This window comes from Mastacembelus armatus, chromosome 10 (genome assembly GCF_900324485.2).
Source record: "Mastacembelus armatus chromosome 10, fMasArm1.2, whole genome shotgun sequence".
Lineage (NCBI taxonomy): Eukaryota > Metazoa > Chordata > Actinopteri > Synbranchiformes > Mastacembelidae > Mastacembelus > Mastacembelus armatus.
Genome location: NC_046642.1, coordinates 14,569,227 through 14,587,817, shown reverse-complemented (window position 1 = coordinate 14,587,817; position 18,591 = coordinate 14,569,227). Strand labels below are relative to the sequence as shown.

Genomic DNA, 18,591 nt, shown 5'->3' with positions numbered 1-18,591 from the left:
CAACAACCACTCCAAAGGTCACACCAACAACAACCACTCCAAAGATCACACCAACAACAACCACTCCACAGGTCACACCAACAACAACGACTCCAAGGGTCACGCCAACAACAACCACTCCAAAGATCACACCAACAACAACCACTCCAAAGATCACACCAACAACAACCACTCCACGGGTCACACCAACAACAACGACTCCAAGGGTCACACCAACAACAACCACTCCAAAGGTCACACCAACAACAACCACTCCAAAGATCACACCAACAACAACCACTCCAAAGGTCACACCAACAACAACCACTCCAAAGATCACACCAACAACGACGACTCCAAGGGTCACGCCAACAACGACGACTCCAAGGGTCAAGCCAACAACGACGACTCCAAGGGTCACGCCAACAACGACGACTCCAAGGGTCACACCAACAACGACGGCTCCAAGGGTCACGCCAACAACAACCACTCCAAAGATCACACCAACAACAACCACTCCACAGGTCACACCAACAACAACGACTCCAAGGGTCACAAGAATTACAGAATTATCACAGACATCTATCAGAATGACAGCTTCAGGCTGACTAAATCTTTGATGGACAAGACCTGGAACAACACGTTTACCATTGGGAAGGAGACTGAACTGGAAACTCTGGATGGCAAAACATTCAAGGTAAGTCCCTGTTTATTTTATTGAAAAATGTTTTAAGATATTTTAATGTGACACTGACTTTTCTTACTGCAATTTAATCATACCTTTTTTCTTTTACTCAGGCCACTGTCACTCTGGATGGAGGTAAACTAAAAATTCAGTTCCCCAAATACCTCTACACTGCTGAGGTGGTTGGTGACAATCTTATCGAGGTGAGCATGTACCCCTTTTCACTAGTGAAATGGTGAATATACGTGTGCCAGATAGGAGAATGCAGCTGTTTGAAATATCTTTATTTTCTTTTAGGTCAATACCATGGGAGCAATCTCTAACAAGATGATTAGCAAGAAGATAAAATGAACAGCTTCAGCTCAGAAGACCTGAAAAGTTAATGATCCAGCAATAAAAAGTTTAAGCATTCAGTTGTTCTTTCTTTTATTAACAGCACTATATCATAAAAGTTGATAGAGATGTGTTTACTTGTCATTTCAAATGACGGCTGCAAATTTCATTACCAGTTACTGAGGATTAAAACAATACTATCACAGCTTTTAAAATACCCTACAGAGAAAAGATGATTGTAGTTAATTTGAGGCCTAGAATATCAGATGACATTAGTGGGTTAAAACAGGTAAAGGAAAATTCTGTTGTTACTGCTGTTTGAAGTTAAATCACATCAGTGCTGAGCAAAACAGGCTTTATTTGTGTAATTCTTTTTATTGGATCAGACATAAACACTGTTACAGCTGAGTTATTTCACAGTGCAGCATCAATGGTTTCTCTTCTTTCTGAGTCCAAACTGGAACAAAAAACTGCACTTGCTCTTTGGAGTAGTTGATTCTTCTTGCTCCAGTAATGATGTGGTGTGTCTCCAATATTGCTTTTTTCCCCTTTTGCAACACGTTGAAACTTGCGGGATCAGATCCGTTTGCTAACTCTTTTAAAAGTCACACCCTTCTCTCCTGGAGTTACACAATTCTACATGACATGGTGAGAAAAATACAAAGATGATTCAAGATGGAAATATAACAAAATGCATATAATTATGTTATTTAAGGTATGTTGAGAAGCTTTGTGTCAGTGATAATAGTTTTAATGCTTTGGCTTGAGTGAAAAAAATCAATACTTTTCTCACCATTACCAGTTTATCTTCAATAAGCTCTGCTGTGAATTGGTACTGAGGAAATTGTAATGAAATTTTGCCACCTTCCATAGTAACAAGGGTCTACAGGTACAAAAAGTCACATAGGAAATGATCACTTTATGTCAACTCGTGAATATGTAGGACATTTGCTGGTAAATCTTCATTTCCTCCATTGTCCCTCAAGAACTCACCTCAAATTTGGAGCCTGTCATTGTTGTCAGCTCACATTCTTGGCCAACTGTGAACTTATTGGACCAGGTCCAGTTGGGGATGGTTTGCGTCCAGATGAAGTTGTTTCCATCCTGAACTACCTCTGTTACCACTTTGTGATCTGTCTTGGCATTGAGAAGCCCTGTGATGGAGCAGGTGAGATTCCATATGAGAAAAAAAAAGATCATCAAAAACGTAACAGCTGTGCACATTTATCCACATATTTTATGTATCAATAAAAAAAAAATCCTACCAATCGTTTCCAGGAACTTCTCATAGTTCTCCTGACTCTCCAGTTCATATTTCCCACTGAAAGCCATGATGGTGAAAGAGAAGATGTAGAAGGAGAGGAAGGAGTTTAAAAAGAAAGGAGTGGCCTACTACGCATACTCTTGTTCTGTTCTTTCTGAATTCCTGCTAAACCTTCCTTTCCGCTCATTCATACGTCACCATGTGTCAGCCTAGTGCACGTGTGAGCAGTGACAGCCAAGTATTTCCATATTGTTTTACGCTACAGTCCCAGCGTCTTGGCAAAAATCCCAAGCATGTCCCTGGCAGGATCAGGTTTTCTCAGCACTTTGTCTCACATCACTCAATTCCAGTGATGTGAGACAGATTTGACCTGCAAGTTTAAGCATGTAACCTGTAGGAACATGCCTAAAACATAATGTCTTTTCTACCAATATCCTGCAAAAGAGGTCATGTCGGTACTTTCAGCTTTTCTAACCTTTCCTTTTTTTCTTTGGTTGAAAGGTATTTCACCTTGCACTGCAACGCTGGTACCTCATCATTTGATGTGAAATGAAATCTGCAAGTGGAAGGGAACCAATGGAGGTGTATAAAAAAGTGAGATGAAAAGATAAAATGCCCCTAATGTAATTGAGGTCTGGATCTTTTCAAGAGAACGACTTCTTTGTCAGAGTGAATGGGTGAGACAAGTTGAATACATGCATGTTTTTGAAAATACTGCTCTGTAATTTAAGTGTCGTCTACTCTGCTAGATCTCTCATTGACCTCCAAACTTCTTTAATCTTCCAAAAAACATCTATTCACTTTCTGAATCAGTAAGTGATAAAAACCAGCAACCAGTTAGGCAAAAACATGATGTAGCCTACTTATATTGTCATTTTTTAGATTCTGCATCAAATCAACCAATGAAAGAGAACTTGTAAATTTGTCATGGAGCTGGAAGGGAATTTCATGTTTTGACAGATAGAGTGTAAGTAGCCTCCACCTTCAGAGCAACACTTTACTGGAATGACCATTGCATTTCCAAGGAACTGTGGGCTACTGATTTTTTAGCAGGCACCTCTTCTGATATCCAGCTGTGTGGGTTTCACAGTGGGGTGCAAAACCCACTGTTGACTGTACTCTTGACTGGTACTACTACACCCTAGGGTGTTTTGTGAGAAATGGCCTTTGAAATGTGATAACATGATTCAGTAGACCTGCTTAGACCTGAAGTTCTACTAGCTTCTTCCAGCTACATTTGAGCATTGAAAGGTTGGTGCACTGATCCCTGAAATATAAAGAAATTACCCATTAATTAATTTAAAGCGCAGAGTCACATTTTCTAACCTTAGTGTGTGATTCAGTTTATATTGTATATTGTTCATAAACAGTGTGTGGATTCCTTTATAATGTACAAAACCGTTTAAAAGATAAGAAATATAGTTCTACCAAAATATTAAGAGTAATCTATCATTTTAAAAAACACGGGAAAATAATGACGCAAAAAGAATTAAACAAAAATCAATTCATAGGAAGAAAAAAAAAACTGGAAACCAATGGAGGGATGCAAAACATGTCAGAGTTTAGCTACAACGGGGTCTACTTTTCATCCAAAGCAGCTAGAACGGGCGCATTTACACCTTTTCTGTGACGTCGCCCCCCCCCCCCCATAGTAGATCAATGCGCAGCTCACGTGGTTCTCCCCCGTCGCTTCAATAAAAGGTGGAAACTGTGACTCCGGCCTGTAAATGAAACACGCGATGTGTGTGTGTGTTTGTATATGATACGACACGACACGACACGACACGACACGTGGCGCATCAGTCCGTGTATTGAGTTTTATCACAGTTTTCGAAGGTTCACTGTCGTAAACATTTAACCAACTTCATTTAGCAGCTTCAGTGTTTCAGTGACTGTTGTTGCTGCAGGTGGAAAGACCAGAAAACAGCTCATGTCAGCTGTGTTTACATTAATTCAGCGTGTGCTCTGTGTAAACCGCAGGGAAACGGGCTTCAAACATGAAATGACTGAACAGGTAAGAAGCAAAACTCCCAAGCACCGCGGAGCAGTCGACGGTGTTATAGTAGGCTTCTTTTAATTTTAATGTTCGTTTTTTTAATGAAATGTTTATCGTTGTACGTTGTTGTACGTATTTCCTCTTTGTCCTAAGCCACACTAGTGTTTTATAGTATTTCACAGGAGCGTGGCAGACTTTGGGTATTTACTTTCTTTGCCTTACAAACATGTTGGGCCCTGTTTGAAACCTCATCAGCCTACAGTCCTTGTTATGGACACGTGAAACAAAACATACATCACCCAGGTGCTCGAGCAGTGAACTGTATTCAGGAGGCACTGCACAGCGAAAACAAAGAGCCAAAGACAAACAAACAAAAAGAAGCTGTATTTCGTCTGATTGTTGAGACAGTCAGACACTTTTAATTGTTTCTCACAAGGCTCCATAAAGGAAACTGGGTCCCAAAGCATTGGAGTTGACATTGGGTAAAAACAGGAGGTGACATTATGATTCACTCTAAATGTCTTTGAGGTGCCATACTGCAAAATAACTTAACCTTTGTTATAATTATAAAATAAGCTGACTAACTCAGTAAATACATCAACAAAACCATAAAGCTGTAAAAGTAAAACTGACTGTAAAAACCATGTCATCACTAATTAGATGCCCATAATCCAAAGGATCTAGGACGAAACTATTATGTCCCTTCATAAAGCCAGTTTGTAATTTCCTCAGTCAGTGGATCAGATACTTGTTTTAGTCTTTTGGCACAGAACAAAGTTAATTCTTTATAATTAATGTTTAAAAGCCCTGCAATTTAGTTATGGACCAATATCTAACTTGGGGATTTGGTTTTAAGACACTATGGTTTAGCCTCTTCTTGGAAAAGCTGTTTTCATCACAACTCAAAAATTCAGGTAGAAATCCACTGACTGGATCCCCAGGTGCAGCCAACCTTTTTTCAAAGATTTTGATTAAAAGAGGAAAAATATGCTTTTCGATATTTTCCAGCCATTTGGCACTAGTTCTGAAGAAGGAAGGTTTTTCTCCCCATTCTAGATATTTTTGATGATGCTCAGGCTGAATACTAATTATTTCTGTTTTATCTCTGGTGTGGAAAAAAAATACCTAAGGTCACGTGTGCTTATCACACCTCTTTACCCCACTCCTCACCTCTGCTTGAGGCTAGCAGGTCAATACTACATTAAGCACTACATAATATAATAATGTAGGCATCAGGTGCTGACAAGGAAAAAGAAATCGGGGAATAAAACTGAAAATCTTTGCTTCTGCCGCTTTTCTGTTGGGTTAGTTTGTTGATCTTGAGTCTAGTGTAATGTGAATTTCATACTTAAAAAAAGAAGCACAATAACAGCTAGTGGGTCTAGCCTGTCAGTGCAGGTTAAAGTTGAAAATAAATTTTGATCTGATGAGAAAATTGAATTTTGCTCTAAATAATCCTCTACAACTCAAAGAAGTCATGCTGTGATGTTGGACACGTTTATTATATGTGGTTTTACCTGCTGAAGAATGACTGTATTATAGTATATAAACCATTTCAAGAGGACAAAATTTGAGATGTTTAATATTTTTTCTTCTTATTCTTCTTCCAGCAGGAAAATGATCACTCACCTCCAAAGCACAGAGACATTTTCCTTTGAGCTCCTCCCAGGCCCAAATGTTTAGCAAGGTAAGATTTCAGCAGAGCTGGTCGATGTTAAAGATCTATCTTAGCTTATTTTTTTATTTTAGTGGCCTAATTGTTGTTGTTATAATAATATTGACAATAATTTCAGTCTTTGCAAAGTGCCTGAGCCAGAGTTTATTGTCATTTTGTTTGACATCAGATGTTTGAAATCTAGTGCACAGAGATGGAAACTTGAGGCTGCATGTAAATCCTTCATCATCTTATTGAGGTTACAGTCAATATATCCAGATTCTCTTCAATAGTCAAGCTGACAATTACAGTTTGAAAGACCTTGATTGTCAATAGGTTTACTCAATACAAGTATTTAAGTAAATTAAAGCTGCATTAAATCCTTCCACCCATTATCTACCCCTTTGTCCTGGTACATCCAAGGCCAGGAGCTAAACCCAGCTGAAGCTGGGTGTGAAGAGAGGTACAGCCTGGGCAGATCACCAGGCTTCAGCATGTTTTTCATTAGCAATATTATTGTGAAATGGATCATTTGTAGTGATGAGAGTATTATCTCTCGACTCTGCTGTTCTCCTCAGCTCCGTGTAAAGACTCTTAATGCTTTTTATTGTTTCTTTGTTCACGACTCCACTTTGATCAGTTTGGTGTCCAAGCTGCATGACACAGCTGCTGCCCCACACCGACTGCAGACAGAGTTCAAGATGCATTAACTCTAAATTTACACATTGTCGGGTAAATCAAGAAACTGGGATGGGATGTGGTGTCAGCAATAATACCCCCCTTCACAACAGTTTCTACTTAGTGCCCTTCTGTTGTTGTTCCCCACCCCGTGTTGTCTGTTGGCCCTGCATGGCACCTAACTAAGATTATAAGTAAGTGGTCACTTTAGACAGGCAGAACCTGTCAGCAGCTAAATGTTCAAAACACTGCCCGCCAGACTGAAGAGGGCACATTTATTTGCACAAAAAGAGAGAGACAAAGACAGACCAAAAACTAAGGTTAACATCAGTTTGGCTTTTTGAGATGGAGAGTGATGAAAACAGCCATATTTTAAAAATGAGAAAAGGAATAACTTGTTTTTGTCCTAAATATATTTTTACTAGACACTTGCAGTATATTGTCTTATCAGTGTACAGCTATATGTTCTATGGACATGTCTGATGTTCTCATTGATGGCTGTTAGAGAAACAACAGACCAGCTAAGGCTGAACAGGCTTCCTACATACAGTAGCTGCCTTGTACAGGTTGTTTTACATAGAATGTGAATGGGGCAGTGCACTTATTTTAAGATTTTATTTTTAAATCCGTATTACCCATAAGAGGTTCCTCTTTGGGGCTTTCCAAAGTCTGAAAAACACAATGCTGGGATTGTCGTGAGGGTTGCCTTGTATTGGCCCTGAGTCTACACATTTTAAACAGAATGGTTGGCTGACAAGCTGGAGGCATGTAGTTTGACAAATTTTGGTGTGTACCAGGATCGGTGAGCCTCAAATCCAGTTTTTCAATACCCTAGCTCTCAATGGGACAGATGAGTGCTACTGTTTATATTAAAACACAAACTCTGCCACTGCATTGCAACTAGGAAGTCCACTACCAGGGAAACAACAGAAGCACTGGAGGGTGTCTGGAGGCTTTGGTAATGTGCCACAGCAGCCGTGATGAAAAGATTTCCCATGAGGATGACAGGTTGGAGCAGGCATACGATGCAGATTCCAACAGTCTTACTATGAAATGGAGCAGAATTGCTGCCTCTTTAGTTTGACTGTGGCTATTTGAGGTCTTGCTCACTGGGATGGAAATCTTGATGCAGTAAGAATCAAGCTGCCACTTACTTATTACACATTCACTGGTTACTGGTTCATCTAAACTGGTTTTGATTCTTCCAGCACATGAAGGTGCATGTCCTGTAATGTATTCCAGATTTTTTCTTTTAAAAAAAAAAAAAAAAAAAAAAAATATATATATATATATTTGTTTGCTTATGCGTGGATGCACAGTAATGATTTTCGGTCATAACAAACCCCATCATGAGAAAATATTTCACTGTCATGCACCAGGAGTCAGTATGGGCAAGTACAGTTATATGTCTGTCAATAAACCCTCTGCCCACTAGAAATGCTCTCATAAATAACTGCTTAATGTTTACTCCCATCTCTTCACTCAGGGTGCGTGTCTCCTCTAGATGATAACAACTATAGCTGGTGTTTTATCAACATAATATCTGATGTAATAATAATATATAAACGTGTGGAGTTACAGGGAGATCAGAGAATTTGCCTCCAAGCAGCGTTTGAGCAACCATCTAAGTTTATTCATGTATCAATCACATTTCTAATATTGATATTCTGAACTTTTTGAGCATCAAACATATAAACATTATGATATCTGATTGTGCGCACAGCATATAAACCAGGTTATACTTTATTTCCACAACATACCATGAAGATATCAAGTGACTGCAATAGAAAGGTGATCATTTGACATGTTACACATTTCACACGAATCAGGTTCTTGGTTGTGTTCAGGCTTTTTTACAGGGCATACATGGATTCTTAACTTAAAGGGATGAAATGGTGGCTGTGTTTTGGAAATCGTGTCCTTTTTCTTTCATATTTTGTTTTAGTTTAATCCAAGTACATGCACTGGTGAGTTTGAAGTCCCAAAGAGGGTAACAAACAGTGACTTCGATTAACATTCTGCAACCTGTTAATGTCCATTGAAGGAAACCTTCCTATGTCAACCACAGGAACAGTAACAGAGGACAAAATACCTGTGATACAGCAGCATAGTCATAACTCAGTTATTGTCACCTCACATTGAGCACTAATGACACTGATAATCCACTGACAGGTGAATGATCATGGGACCATGTACAGTGAACGCAGCAAACTTGTGGAATCAACCACACTCTGTAGGTGATTTTATAAAGACTGAACAAGTCTCAGGTCAGTAAACAGGTCTCAGGTCAGCACTCACACCTTGTCCTCGGGCACGATGCTGTCTCTGTTAACCCCTCCTTTGTCCCTATTCTTCCCAAAGGAGAATGAGAAAACACCACCAGTGTTTTCTTCAGCTGCTTTCCTTCCTCTGACATCCCCTCTCAGAGCTCCCCGCTGGCAGTCTGTGGCACTGCCAGGCAGCAGGTTGGGTGTGGAGGGAGTTGGAGTAGTGGCCCCCCAGATGTATAATGTTTCCCCCTCAGGGCAAGGTGGGAGACCCTTGCTCAGGTAGCTGGGGCTTGGACTGGCTGAGGATGGCAGAGTACGTTGGCTCCCGTTCAGGCAGCTGGAGTTGTGATCTGTAGAACCTTTGCGTGAGTTTTCAGAGGAGCTGAAGTTGGAGGAGCGGTAATTGTACGCTCTCCAGCCGGGACGTTTACGCTGGTGACATTGACATCTTATGATGCGGATGAAGGCCAGTTTAAACTCACGGTTGTAGCAAGGGTAGATGATGGGGTTCAGGCAACTGTTGAAGTAGCCCAGCCAGAAAATCACTTTGAAGAGGAGATCTGGTGGGCGCAAGTTCACATTGAAAGACCCTGGGGAGAGCAGAAAACAGAGAAAACACTCAGTCGGTGCTAATGGCTTTATACTGAAAGCCCAAATTTAATCTTTAAGAAAAGACTATAACATTTCAGAAATAGTTGTGGTTCACCTTCTGGACACTCTCACATCTGTGTGTTTAGTATAGCACTAGAGCCCTAAGCAATTAGCTTAGGTTAGCGTAATGGCTGGAAGCAGGGGGAAACAGCTAGTCTGGCCTTGTCCAAAGTGCAAAGCTCCACTTAACAGCATCTTCAGAGACCACAGATAAAAACCTGAATCTCATTTGAGGGAGGCTTTGTGTTTTAAACTGTTTCTTTGGTTTCCAGGCAAACAGCAGAGTTTTGAGACTCTAGAGCACAGTGTGCACAAAGAGCAGATGATGAAGACAGGCCAGATGCACCGTTTAGTGTTTGTCGCAAAACGTTAATTTACAGTGTTCATTAGGAATAAAATCAATCAATACACATGTTTGATGTTATACCAAACATAATGTGAAATAGTAGTATTCTGGAGATTATCAGGTCTAGTATAATCGCATTGAATTATTTACATGACGTACATGCAGACATTTCAATCATCAGTCAAAACTCAGCTAAAATAATTTGGCTGAGAAATAAAAATCAGAAGTGGTACTAAATGAAGAGCAGAAAGAGCCAACTCTTATTGCTGAGCTGAGCCGAGTGAAAATGAGCTGGAATTCCCATCACAAATAACTGAACAGTTTTCGAGGGAAATTGTGAGATTTACACAGATGACATTATTTTTGTGCACATGCAGCTCACATTTTGGTTAGATCTGTGGACGTGAGGCTGTTCAGACCTCAACCCTTCTTACACAGGAGCCTGTTACACATCCCCTACCAACATGAATGTGACCCATCAACACTGGATGATTGGATATGACTAAAAACAAAAAATCTGAATTGAGTATTCAGGCCTGTAATGTGAACGTAGCCTCAGTCTTGCAATTGTCTTTGTGATGCGGCTTATATTTTATCCAGAAGGTGGCAGCATTGATTAAGAATAAGATGAGCCTTTACAGACAGGAAAGCAACAGAATATGTGATCAGAGAGGGTATTTAATTCCCCTCTTTATATCGCTAAAGAAAGACCTTCATGAGCAGATACAGTGCTTCCTTTTCAAAAAGCAATGTAGCTGCTCTGTCATAGTTCAGTTGGGTTTGAAACATTTCTCTATACATACATAACATTCAAAGAGGGTGGGATGACCCTGAAGCCATTTTTTTTTTTTTTTTTTTTTAATATGAATTCATTGTGGGGCAGATGTGTTGCTTTGAGAAAAGGGTCGACCTTTTAGTTGAAATGAAATGGCAGCCTATTCACTGACCACAGCATGCTTTCTGTTTTTTGCACCTGCCGATAACAGCAAGCAGCATTGTTGCAGATATTTACACAGGTATAGGGCACTTGTCTGTAAATATTTATATTTGAGGAGGCAAAGAAGACATTTCCCACAGTTACAGGCAATCATAACAAAGAAAATGCCACCATCAAATATTCTATTTGTCATATGTCCCAATAATTGAGTTTTGCCTGTGCTAAATTGCAAGATCTTACCTTTGTGTTGTCCCCCCCCCCCCCCCCCCCACTGTGGCTATGCTAAAATAGTGGATGAATATTTTACAAGTTAATGAAATTACAGGGGGAAGCCTGAGGATAAAAACAGGGAATTAATAAATACAGCGAGTGTGAGATCAGTGTGTGTAGGCCGATGCGAGTAATACTGTTTCTTTACACCAACCCACACTCTTAAATTAATATCAAATTTGTTGAGACACTGAGGGTGCACTATAATCTCAGGCTTTCATGTGTGAAATTACCTCTGGTAAGATATAGACAGACACCTGAGCCCGCTGCTTCATGAATATCAGATCAACAGCTTTAAGTTATTTTAAGCACTGCAAGCTACATTATATAATACATAGCCTAGGGGTGAAAAGGTATTATTGGTTGAAAATAATAACTGCCTCAAAGGGGGTTATGTTCACTTTGAGTAGAAAATAATCTAAAATGTCCTACACTGTTACCATTCAAGGTCCAGAGAAAACCACACACACACACACACACACACACACACACACACACACACACACACACACACACACACACACACACACACACACACAGAGTCATACACATGTACAGTACTCCAGTGAATTTGTTAATCTGAGTGAAAGTAATTGTGAAACAATAAGAGGAAATGTCACTTCCAACTTTCATTAATCAGTGGCTTGCAGTTGATGGCAATAAAAGCTCCGTGCATGTAGATGTAAGTTTGTGTGGTCAGATTTTTGTTTGAGAATGTTGAGTGTGCTCCCTGAGTCGTCGGTGCTGAAGATGAATGGGTTTTTTCTTGGTGGCTGGTATTTTCACATGCTATTTTTGCTTCTGGACAGCCACTTAAATGTGATTACATAACTGAGAGTTATGTCTGTGACTGAGCAAGTAGGGTGGAATTAAAAACTTGGTCTGTCTTTTATTTCAGTTTCGTCTATGTCTATCTCAATTGGTCTGTCTTGCCATCATGGTAGCTGGTTGGCAATAACTGAGCTTCAGACGTCTGATTTCCTCTTTTGTGTTATTCTGATTAAACTTAACTCTAACGGGCTATCCAATTAAATTAATACAATTCAATTAATAATCTGACTGAACTAACCATGAGAAGTTTTATTTTACATGATAAATAGGTAAAACATAGAGGTAATTACTGTAATAATTTTTCATTCTGGCTAATTAAGCAACCATTTTTCTATAGTATGTGGCAAGTTTATGATGACAAATCCACTTGAGTAGAAAGATGGGTGATGGTAGGAATGCACCAGCACATTTTGATAAGTCTTAAAGCAGCTATATATTGCCTTATTTTGTGTCAAACCTGCAATTATTTTTGATATTAACCTGATTATTTTGTCAATTAAATACAGTAAAGCAGTGAAATAGTAAATAAAAACTTTCCACAGCCATAGCTGTGTGGCTCTGCCTGTCTCCCAGGAAGGACACCTAAAACATCTGGAGGCCCCAAGAGACCAAAAGATGGGCTAGCATGTTCCTCTGCCTCCTTTCCACACTGGCACAGGATTAAAGTGTAGGAAATGCAGAAAGAAATCTGAGTGACAACAGACCTTCCTGTGGCCAGATATGGTACATGTTTGTATGTTTAAGCTCTGTGTGAATGTGGTCTGTTTTTGTCTTTTGAAGACTGCTGTTTATGTTGAAAGGCTATAGTATAAACTAAGGGCTTTGCTGTAAGACAATGGCATATAGATAGCTGTGTGAGGGTTACTGACGGTGGTCCCACCCCTTCTGCTAAGCAAAATGTTTGCACCTCCTTCCTGAGGACAGGCACATGCACACACATCTCACCATGAAACACAGGAACATCTTAACAAAACAAAGCATCCTGTTATTCTCACTAATTGGAAGAAGTGATACCTACTCTGTGCCATGTAGAGCACACACACATACACGCATGCACGCACACACACACACACTCACCCATACAATCTGCTCTCCAAAAACTCACACATCCTGTTTCATAACACACCTATAAATATGATTAATATGTCTTGATCTAAGAGGACAGAAATGTTATTGCCCTCACAGATTGCTTTCAATGAAACCATAGCATGAAGCTTTTTTTGGAAAATTGGGTTGACGTCCCAAGGACCCTCGCCTTCACCCCTGCTCTCCTGTGGCCCCTCCAGCTCAGCTCTGCCACCTCCTTTCTTCTCTGTCGCTGAGACACTGAGCACTCTCATTATTTTTCCCGTTCAAAAACTATTTCAATTAGCCCTGGAGCACAGGCCTGGCCGGCTCAATGTAACGAAAAACAAGTGTCTGCGTACACACCCGTGCACAGACGCAGTATGTCTTCGGAAAACGCACGTACACAGAAACAACACCTTTAAGTGTTGGTTTCTCTCACATTTGGGTACATTACTTGCACTACTTGCTAAATGTGAGCCATTCACAGGACATTAGTGCCTGCCCTGGGTGTTAAAAAGCAGGAAATGTGTGCAATGAAATGACACATGTATCCCCCCCCCAGGGGACTAATGATTTTTAGTCAGCTAAGCTGGAAGAGGAGAGTAAGAGACAATGGCTCAATGAAACATCTAAATGTAGACCAGTCTGTTGAATAAATCTTCAGCGTTTCTCATGTCTTCCTTTAACTTATACTGAAGTTACAATATTTTCCATGTTTTTCATATGCTTATATTAACATGGGTACATTTGTCTTTGTTTATCTGTATGCTCAACTTATTAGTCAGTTAACTGGTTAGTTGATGGATGGGGAAATAATTGCCAGGAAGTAATTTTTCTAGCAATGTCAAAAACTGGCAGCTTCCAGCTACTGAGATGTGAAAATGAGCTGCATTTCCTTGTCTTACAAGATAGTAAACTGATTATTTTTTAGCCTTGGACATACATACCCAATACTGTAGAAATTTATTGGGTATTGTTTTCCTGATTAAACAATTAAGATTTACAGGTCCTGTGCATTAGTTACAGCACTGTAGATAATATATTTGTATATTTCTTCCACTTGTATGCTGTTCGTCTGCTTGTGACTGTGGTACTTAAAAGCAGGTAGAAATCCAGTAAAATCCAATATTGTGCACTTAGAAACACCTAAAAATGTTTGCAGGATTGTCAAGCATGTTAAAATATTCAGTGACTGACAAATTTCTGTAGTCTATAAATTGGTATATTGCCCACCCTACTGTTTAACAGACTTGTTAGAGACCTGGTTGAAGGACAGCTACAGTTTTGATAAGATATTGTTATCAAAGATAAGACTGTGCTCTCAAATGCATGGTCTGTGGCTGCTTTAATTGGCTCGTTTAGTTTCTTAGAAAGCCTTTTTTGGTCCCTTGCTGCAGCAATCTTGTTTATTACTGTAATTAAGTTGTTACTGTGTATTTACTTCATAATTTGATACAAGAATGTGTTATGAAATAACTTAGGTTCAGATCTGTCACCCTTAGTGACAAACAAGTGAAGTTAGACAGCTCACGGTGAGCGTGTGTGAAATTTTGGGCTGCTTTTTGTCCAGACAGACCTTCTTGGAGTAACACTGATTTTGCTGTAGTGTTTATAGTCCTGTCTGTATAACTTACTTTGCTCCAAGTTAAAGGCGTAAAAGGAGACGGCGACAGTTCAAAACGGAATGACTCAAACTGTGGGACTTGTAGCTCTGTGCTTGCCATTTATGTACAAAAACAAGGCATTTATAGATGTTGAATCAAAAAGTTGAGATTGATCATGAAGGAGAGAGCTCATGTGTGTAAGTTGCATATGGTCAGAGGTTGAGACTTCAGAGGTCACAGTCTTGCTCGTATTTACAGCTTTAATTAATTGATTTTTAAAAAAAAAAATCTGCAGTGATGGAGAAGAAGCAGCCAGAGTCACATGGACAGTCACTCGACACACATGAATCTACCTGCACACAGTCTGCCGTTACCCTCAACAGGCCCACAAAGCAAAACACACACGCCATCCACCGGTCAGAGACTCCACATACATTACAGTGCATGTCAGTGACTGAATGCAGAGGGAAGTAGCAGGGTAATAACAAGTGTGCGAAAGGAAATCCCACTCTGTGGGTGGAGGCTAATGAATACTCGGGGAGAACTGCTCTATAAAATTTCTAGCATTTAGGTTCGGGCATAAATCGCAGCAGGGAGCAGAGGCACAAACTTAAACATCTCTTACAAATTGCCTTTTAAGAAATAAAGGATGCTCACTTGTTGGAGAGACAGCCGCTTTAGCCTCCTGCTGTGAGTGGATAGCAGTAACATTATGCCGAATTTCCCCATCTGAAAACTTCTGGACTTGTTTGAATGCTTTTCTTTCTTTTGGGCTTGATAAATATTTGCATAAAATAACACTGTATGGTGCTTTGCCACAATGTTATTAGTATTCTACACCAGAGATTGTATAGAAAAAGATATTCTTAGGGGGTTTCTTGGCAGTTTGCTGATTAGTGTTACATAAAAGAGACCCCTGAACCTCAAATCCCTCCCACACGCTGCTCTCATTCACTTCTCAGATCTGCAAATCAGGACTGAAAACTACAATTGTTAGACCCTTTTTGTTTCTCACTGAAATGCCTTGAGGCCAGTGCCATGATGTGACACTGCTTGTAGTGAATCTACCCAAGTGTTAGAGTGTGTGTTTGTGTGTGTGTGTGTGTGTCCCTGTGAGGATGCGATGAGCTGCAGCTTGGAAACACATTCTCATCCGATCACAGTAAATGTATATATACACAGTTGCAAGGTGGTGCAAATACACATGTAATGTGTACACAGTGTTTGTGTATTTGCACCACCTTGGATCCTGACCATCAGAGAATTGGGCAAACCAGCATCTAAAATACATCAGGCGTGCTTGTGGCTCAGTGAACCCTTTTGTCCAAACTCCATCACTAAATGAAAACATAATGGTTTCTTAGTCTCCTCACTGCAACACAGCCCACAGCAGGAACATTTCACACTGCGCAGATATATTGTTCAATTTCCTCTGCAGTTTCTTAAGCAGCCATTTCAGCAGGGTGCTGAATGGTCGCCACCCTCTGTGGCATCAGGGAGGCCCAGCAGGTCCCATGGGCTTTAGAATGACAGACCAGACCAGACCAGACCAGACCAGAGAGCAGACACTAGTCTTCACGAGGAGCAAACACACTCCTTGTGTTTCCAAGCTGCAGCTCATCACATCCTCAACAGATTAACTTTGACTCAGGGCATAAGGCAAACACTAACAATGTTTTCGTACCAAATGTTGCAATTATATATGAGCATTTTTTATTTCTTGCAGTAAAAACAACCACTTCAGTATATCAGAGCCCACTCATAAGTCTGATGACATTTCCCCGCAATAAATGCTACCCAGGAGATTTATAGCTCCAGCAATGGGTGTGATTTACAAGGCCTGCAGCAATTTTTAACTCCCTCACTTTAACTGCTACAGACATTGACATGACTGTAAAATCATCTCTGTAAGTATCATTAACTAATGAAATAGATACTGTGAAGTTTATAAATTGGATTTTTTTTTCTGTCTGACCTCAGTTTCATTTATGACCGTGCAACAGCTGATAACGCTACTTACCTATGGGTAAGGCAAGGAAGAAAGGCAACCAGCAAAGCGTAAACATGCCGACCACGACTCCCAGAGTTTTAGCTGCTTTCTTCTCCCGGGAAAATTTCAGAAGTTTCACTGTGAGGGAACTTCTCGCTTGGTGCGCGCGGCCTTTGCCGGTGCCTGAACTGCCGGGCTCCTCCTGTACCTGAGATCCCTTGTGGATCCTGAGGGTCAGCTCGCTGGAGTTCATCCTTTCGCGCATCACACCTGCCTCCAAGTTCTTAGTGGTCCGTTTGGCGACTATGTACACGCGGCAATACATGGCCAGAATAACGACAAGGGGGATGTAGAAGGAGCCGAGAGAGGAGAAGAGCGCGTAAAATGGCTCCTCGGTGATGGGGCACTCCGTGTCGTCCGGCGACGGCGGTTGCTTCCACCCGAGCAGAGGTCCGATGGAGATGACCACCGACAGCGCCCACACCCCGAGCATGGCCAGCAGAGCCCGCTTCTCGGTCACGATACCCGGGTACTGCAGCGGGTGACTCACTCCGATGTAGCGGTCAATGGATATTACGCACAGGCTCATGATGGATGCGGTGCAGCACAGCACATCCACAGCCGCCCAGATGTCACAGAGGATCCTGCCGAACACCCAGTAGTCTAGGATTTCCAGAGTGGCGGACACTGGCAGCACAGTGGTGCCTAGCAGCAGGTCGGCGATGGCCAAGTTAATAATGAAATAGTTCGTCGGGGTCCGCAGGTGCCTGTTGCACACCACCGAGAGGATGACGAGGATGTTGCCTGCGATGGCGAATAGGATGAAAGCCCCCAGCACCAAACCGAGCGGGATGGCTCGGATGAGTTCCACCTCGCTGGGATGCGAGTGGTTTCCTCTGGAGCTGTTAGTGAAGTTGACCTGTGAGGACGAGCCCGGTGTCCAGTCGAGTTCCGAGGAACCATTTTTCCACAAGTTTGTGGCATTGTCAGTGCTCAGACTCATTGTGGTTCAATAGATCCTCCATAGCAGGCTTCAGATCACTTGGAAGTGTAACTCACGAAAGAGCTGTGGTCGACATAAATAAACTGGCCATACGATCCAAGTCTGCATGGTTTAACTGCGTGTTTGCAGTTCCGTTTCTACATCAGCGCTGAGATGTTTCATCAGAGAAAAGCGTTCACTGTGCAGCCGTGCGGTCCCCATGCAGTCCTCCTTGCTTTCTCTCTCCTGAGGGCTCAGTGGAGAAGTGAGGGGGGCAGCAGTGATCTCCTGCCTCCTCTCCACCACGCACAGCTCTGTCATATACTGACCAAACATATCTACGCAACGAGCCTATGAAGCGCACATGACGCATTATTACACGAGAGCCGTGACTCCACAGAAAATGTATAAAACGTTTTGCATCACTTTACGCAACTTTGCGGGACGTAGTGGAGAATTGCGCGTTTTGGGAGAAGCGCCTCATGGTATTTCTAAAGTTTTTTTTTTTTTTTTTTTTTTTTTTTCCCTCACGGTGGGAGGGTGCGTAATTGGAGAATTATGAGTGACTTGAGCCAAAACCACCTTAACTTTATTCACTTTTAGACTGAAGTTCAGGAAAGGGGCAACGTGCTTTAATTGCATCAGAAAAAATGATTTGATTGAAGATAAACTTAGCCATAAATAACTGGAACATGGGATTAAAGCTGTACTTATTGGGTCTGTGTGCTCCTTATAAAACATCTAGCGCTGTCAGACAACTTCAGGCAACATAAAAACTTAAATGTTGAAGGTTGTTAAAATTTAAAAGTAGGACTAGATAAAATAATCACATCTGTTTTAACAGGTAGTTTATGTCAGATAAATTCCTATTTTGGTAAAGAGCTTCTCATAATAATCTAATTTTGGCTGGGAGCTCAGTTAGTGAGGAGTGACTGATTTAATGGGTGAAGTTGAGATACATATACATTCCTAACACTGAGGTTTTTTGACTACTCAGTGTAATGCTGGCGGAGGAACTGGTTTTAGCAAACACCTGTCAAAGAATTGCAACTT

At 41.0% G+C, this 18,591-nt stretch overlaps 2 protein-coding genes across 3 annotated transcripts; both read right to left on the bottom strand.

Moving 5' to 3' along the window:
* Positions 1 to 1,073: 1,073 nt before the first annotated feature.
* On the bottom strand, positions 1,074 to 2,512 carry LOC113144506 (gastrotropin-like). 2 transcript variants are annotated; one of them, XM_026330604.2, is made up of 4 exons: positions 2,263 to 2,512; positions 1,991 to 2,151; positions 1,797 to 1,880; positions 1,074 to 1,633 (listed from the first exon to the last, which is right to left on the bottom strand). In XM_026330604.2, the coding sequence occupies exons 1-4, from the start codon at positions 2,327 to 2,329 to the stop codon at positions 1,574 to 1,576; spliced, it is 372 nt and encodes a 123-aa protein (XP_026186389.1). In that variant the 5' UTR covers positions 2,330 to 2,512; the 3' UTR covers positions 1,074 to 1,573. The 2 variants fall into 2 exon arrangements, with proteins under 2 accessions (XP_026186389.1, XP_026186388.1); XM_026330603.1 differs by having other exon boundaries at positions 1,559 to 1,633; positions 1,791 to 1,880; positions 2,263 to 2,494.
* A 5,798-nt stretch (positions 2,513 to 8,310) lies between these two features.
* On the bottom strand, positions 8,311 to 17,897 carry LOC113144397 (alpha-1A adrenergic receptor). Its single transcript, XM_026330431.1, has 2 exons — positions 16,587 to 17,897; positions 8,311 to 9,449 (listed from the first exon to the last, which is right to left on the bottom strand). Exons 1-2 carry the CDS (start codon positions 17,557 to 17,559, stop codon positions 8,884 to 8,886), a joined length of 1,539 nt encoding a protein of 512 aa, XP_026186216.1. The 5' UTR covers positions 17,560 to 17,897; the 3' UTR covers positions 8,311 to 8,883.
* Positions 17,898 to 18,591: the final 694 nt, after the last annotated feature.

Excerpts from the sequence above, each read along its gene's own strand:
- LOC113144397 (XM_026330431.1), bottom strand. The coding sequence starts at position 17,559 with ATGAGTCTGAGCACTGACAATGCCACAAACTTGTGGAAAAATGGTTCC. Across the intron at positions 9,450-16,586 it reads CTTCCTTGCCTTACCCATAG|GGTCTTTCAATGTGAACTTG; the intron begins GTAAGTAGCGTT and ends TGCTCTCCCCAG.
- LOC113144506 (XM_026330603.1), bottom strand. The coding sequence starts at position 2,329 with ATGGCTTTCAGTGGGAAATATGAACTGGAGAGTCAGGAGAACTATGAG. Across the intron at positions 1,881-1,990 it reads TGACAGGCTCCAAATTTGAG|ACCCTTGTTACTATGGAAGG; the intron begins GTGAGTTCTTGA and ends TTGTACCTGTAG. Across the intron at positions 1,634-1,790 it reads TTGAAGATAAACTGGTAATG|AATTGTGTAACTCCAGGAGA; the intron begins GTGAGAAAAGTA and ends CATGTCATGTAG.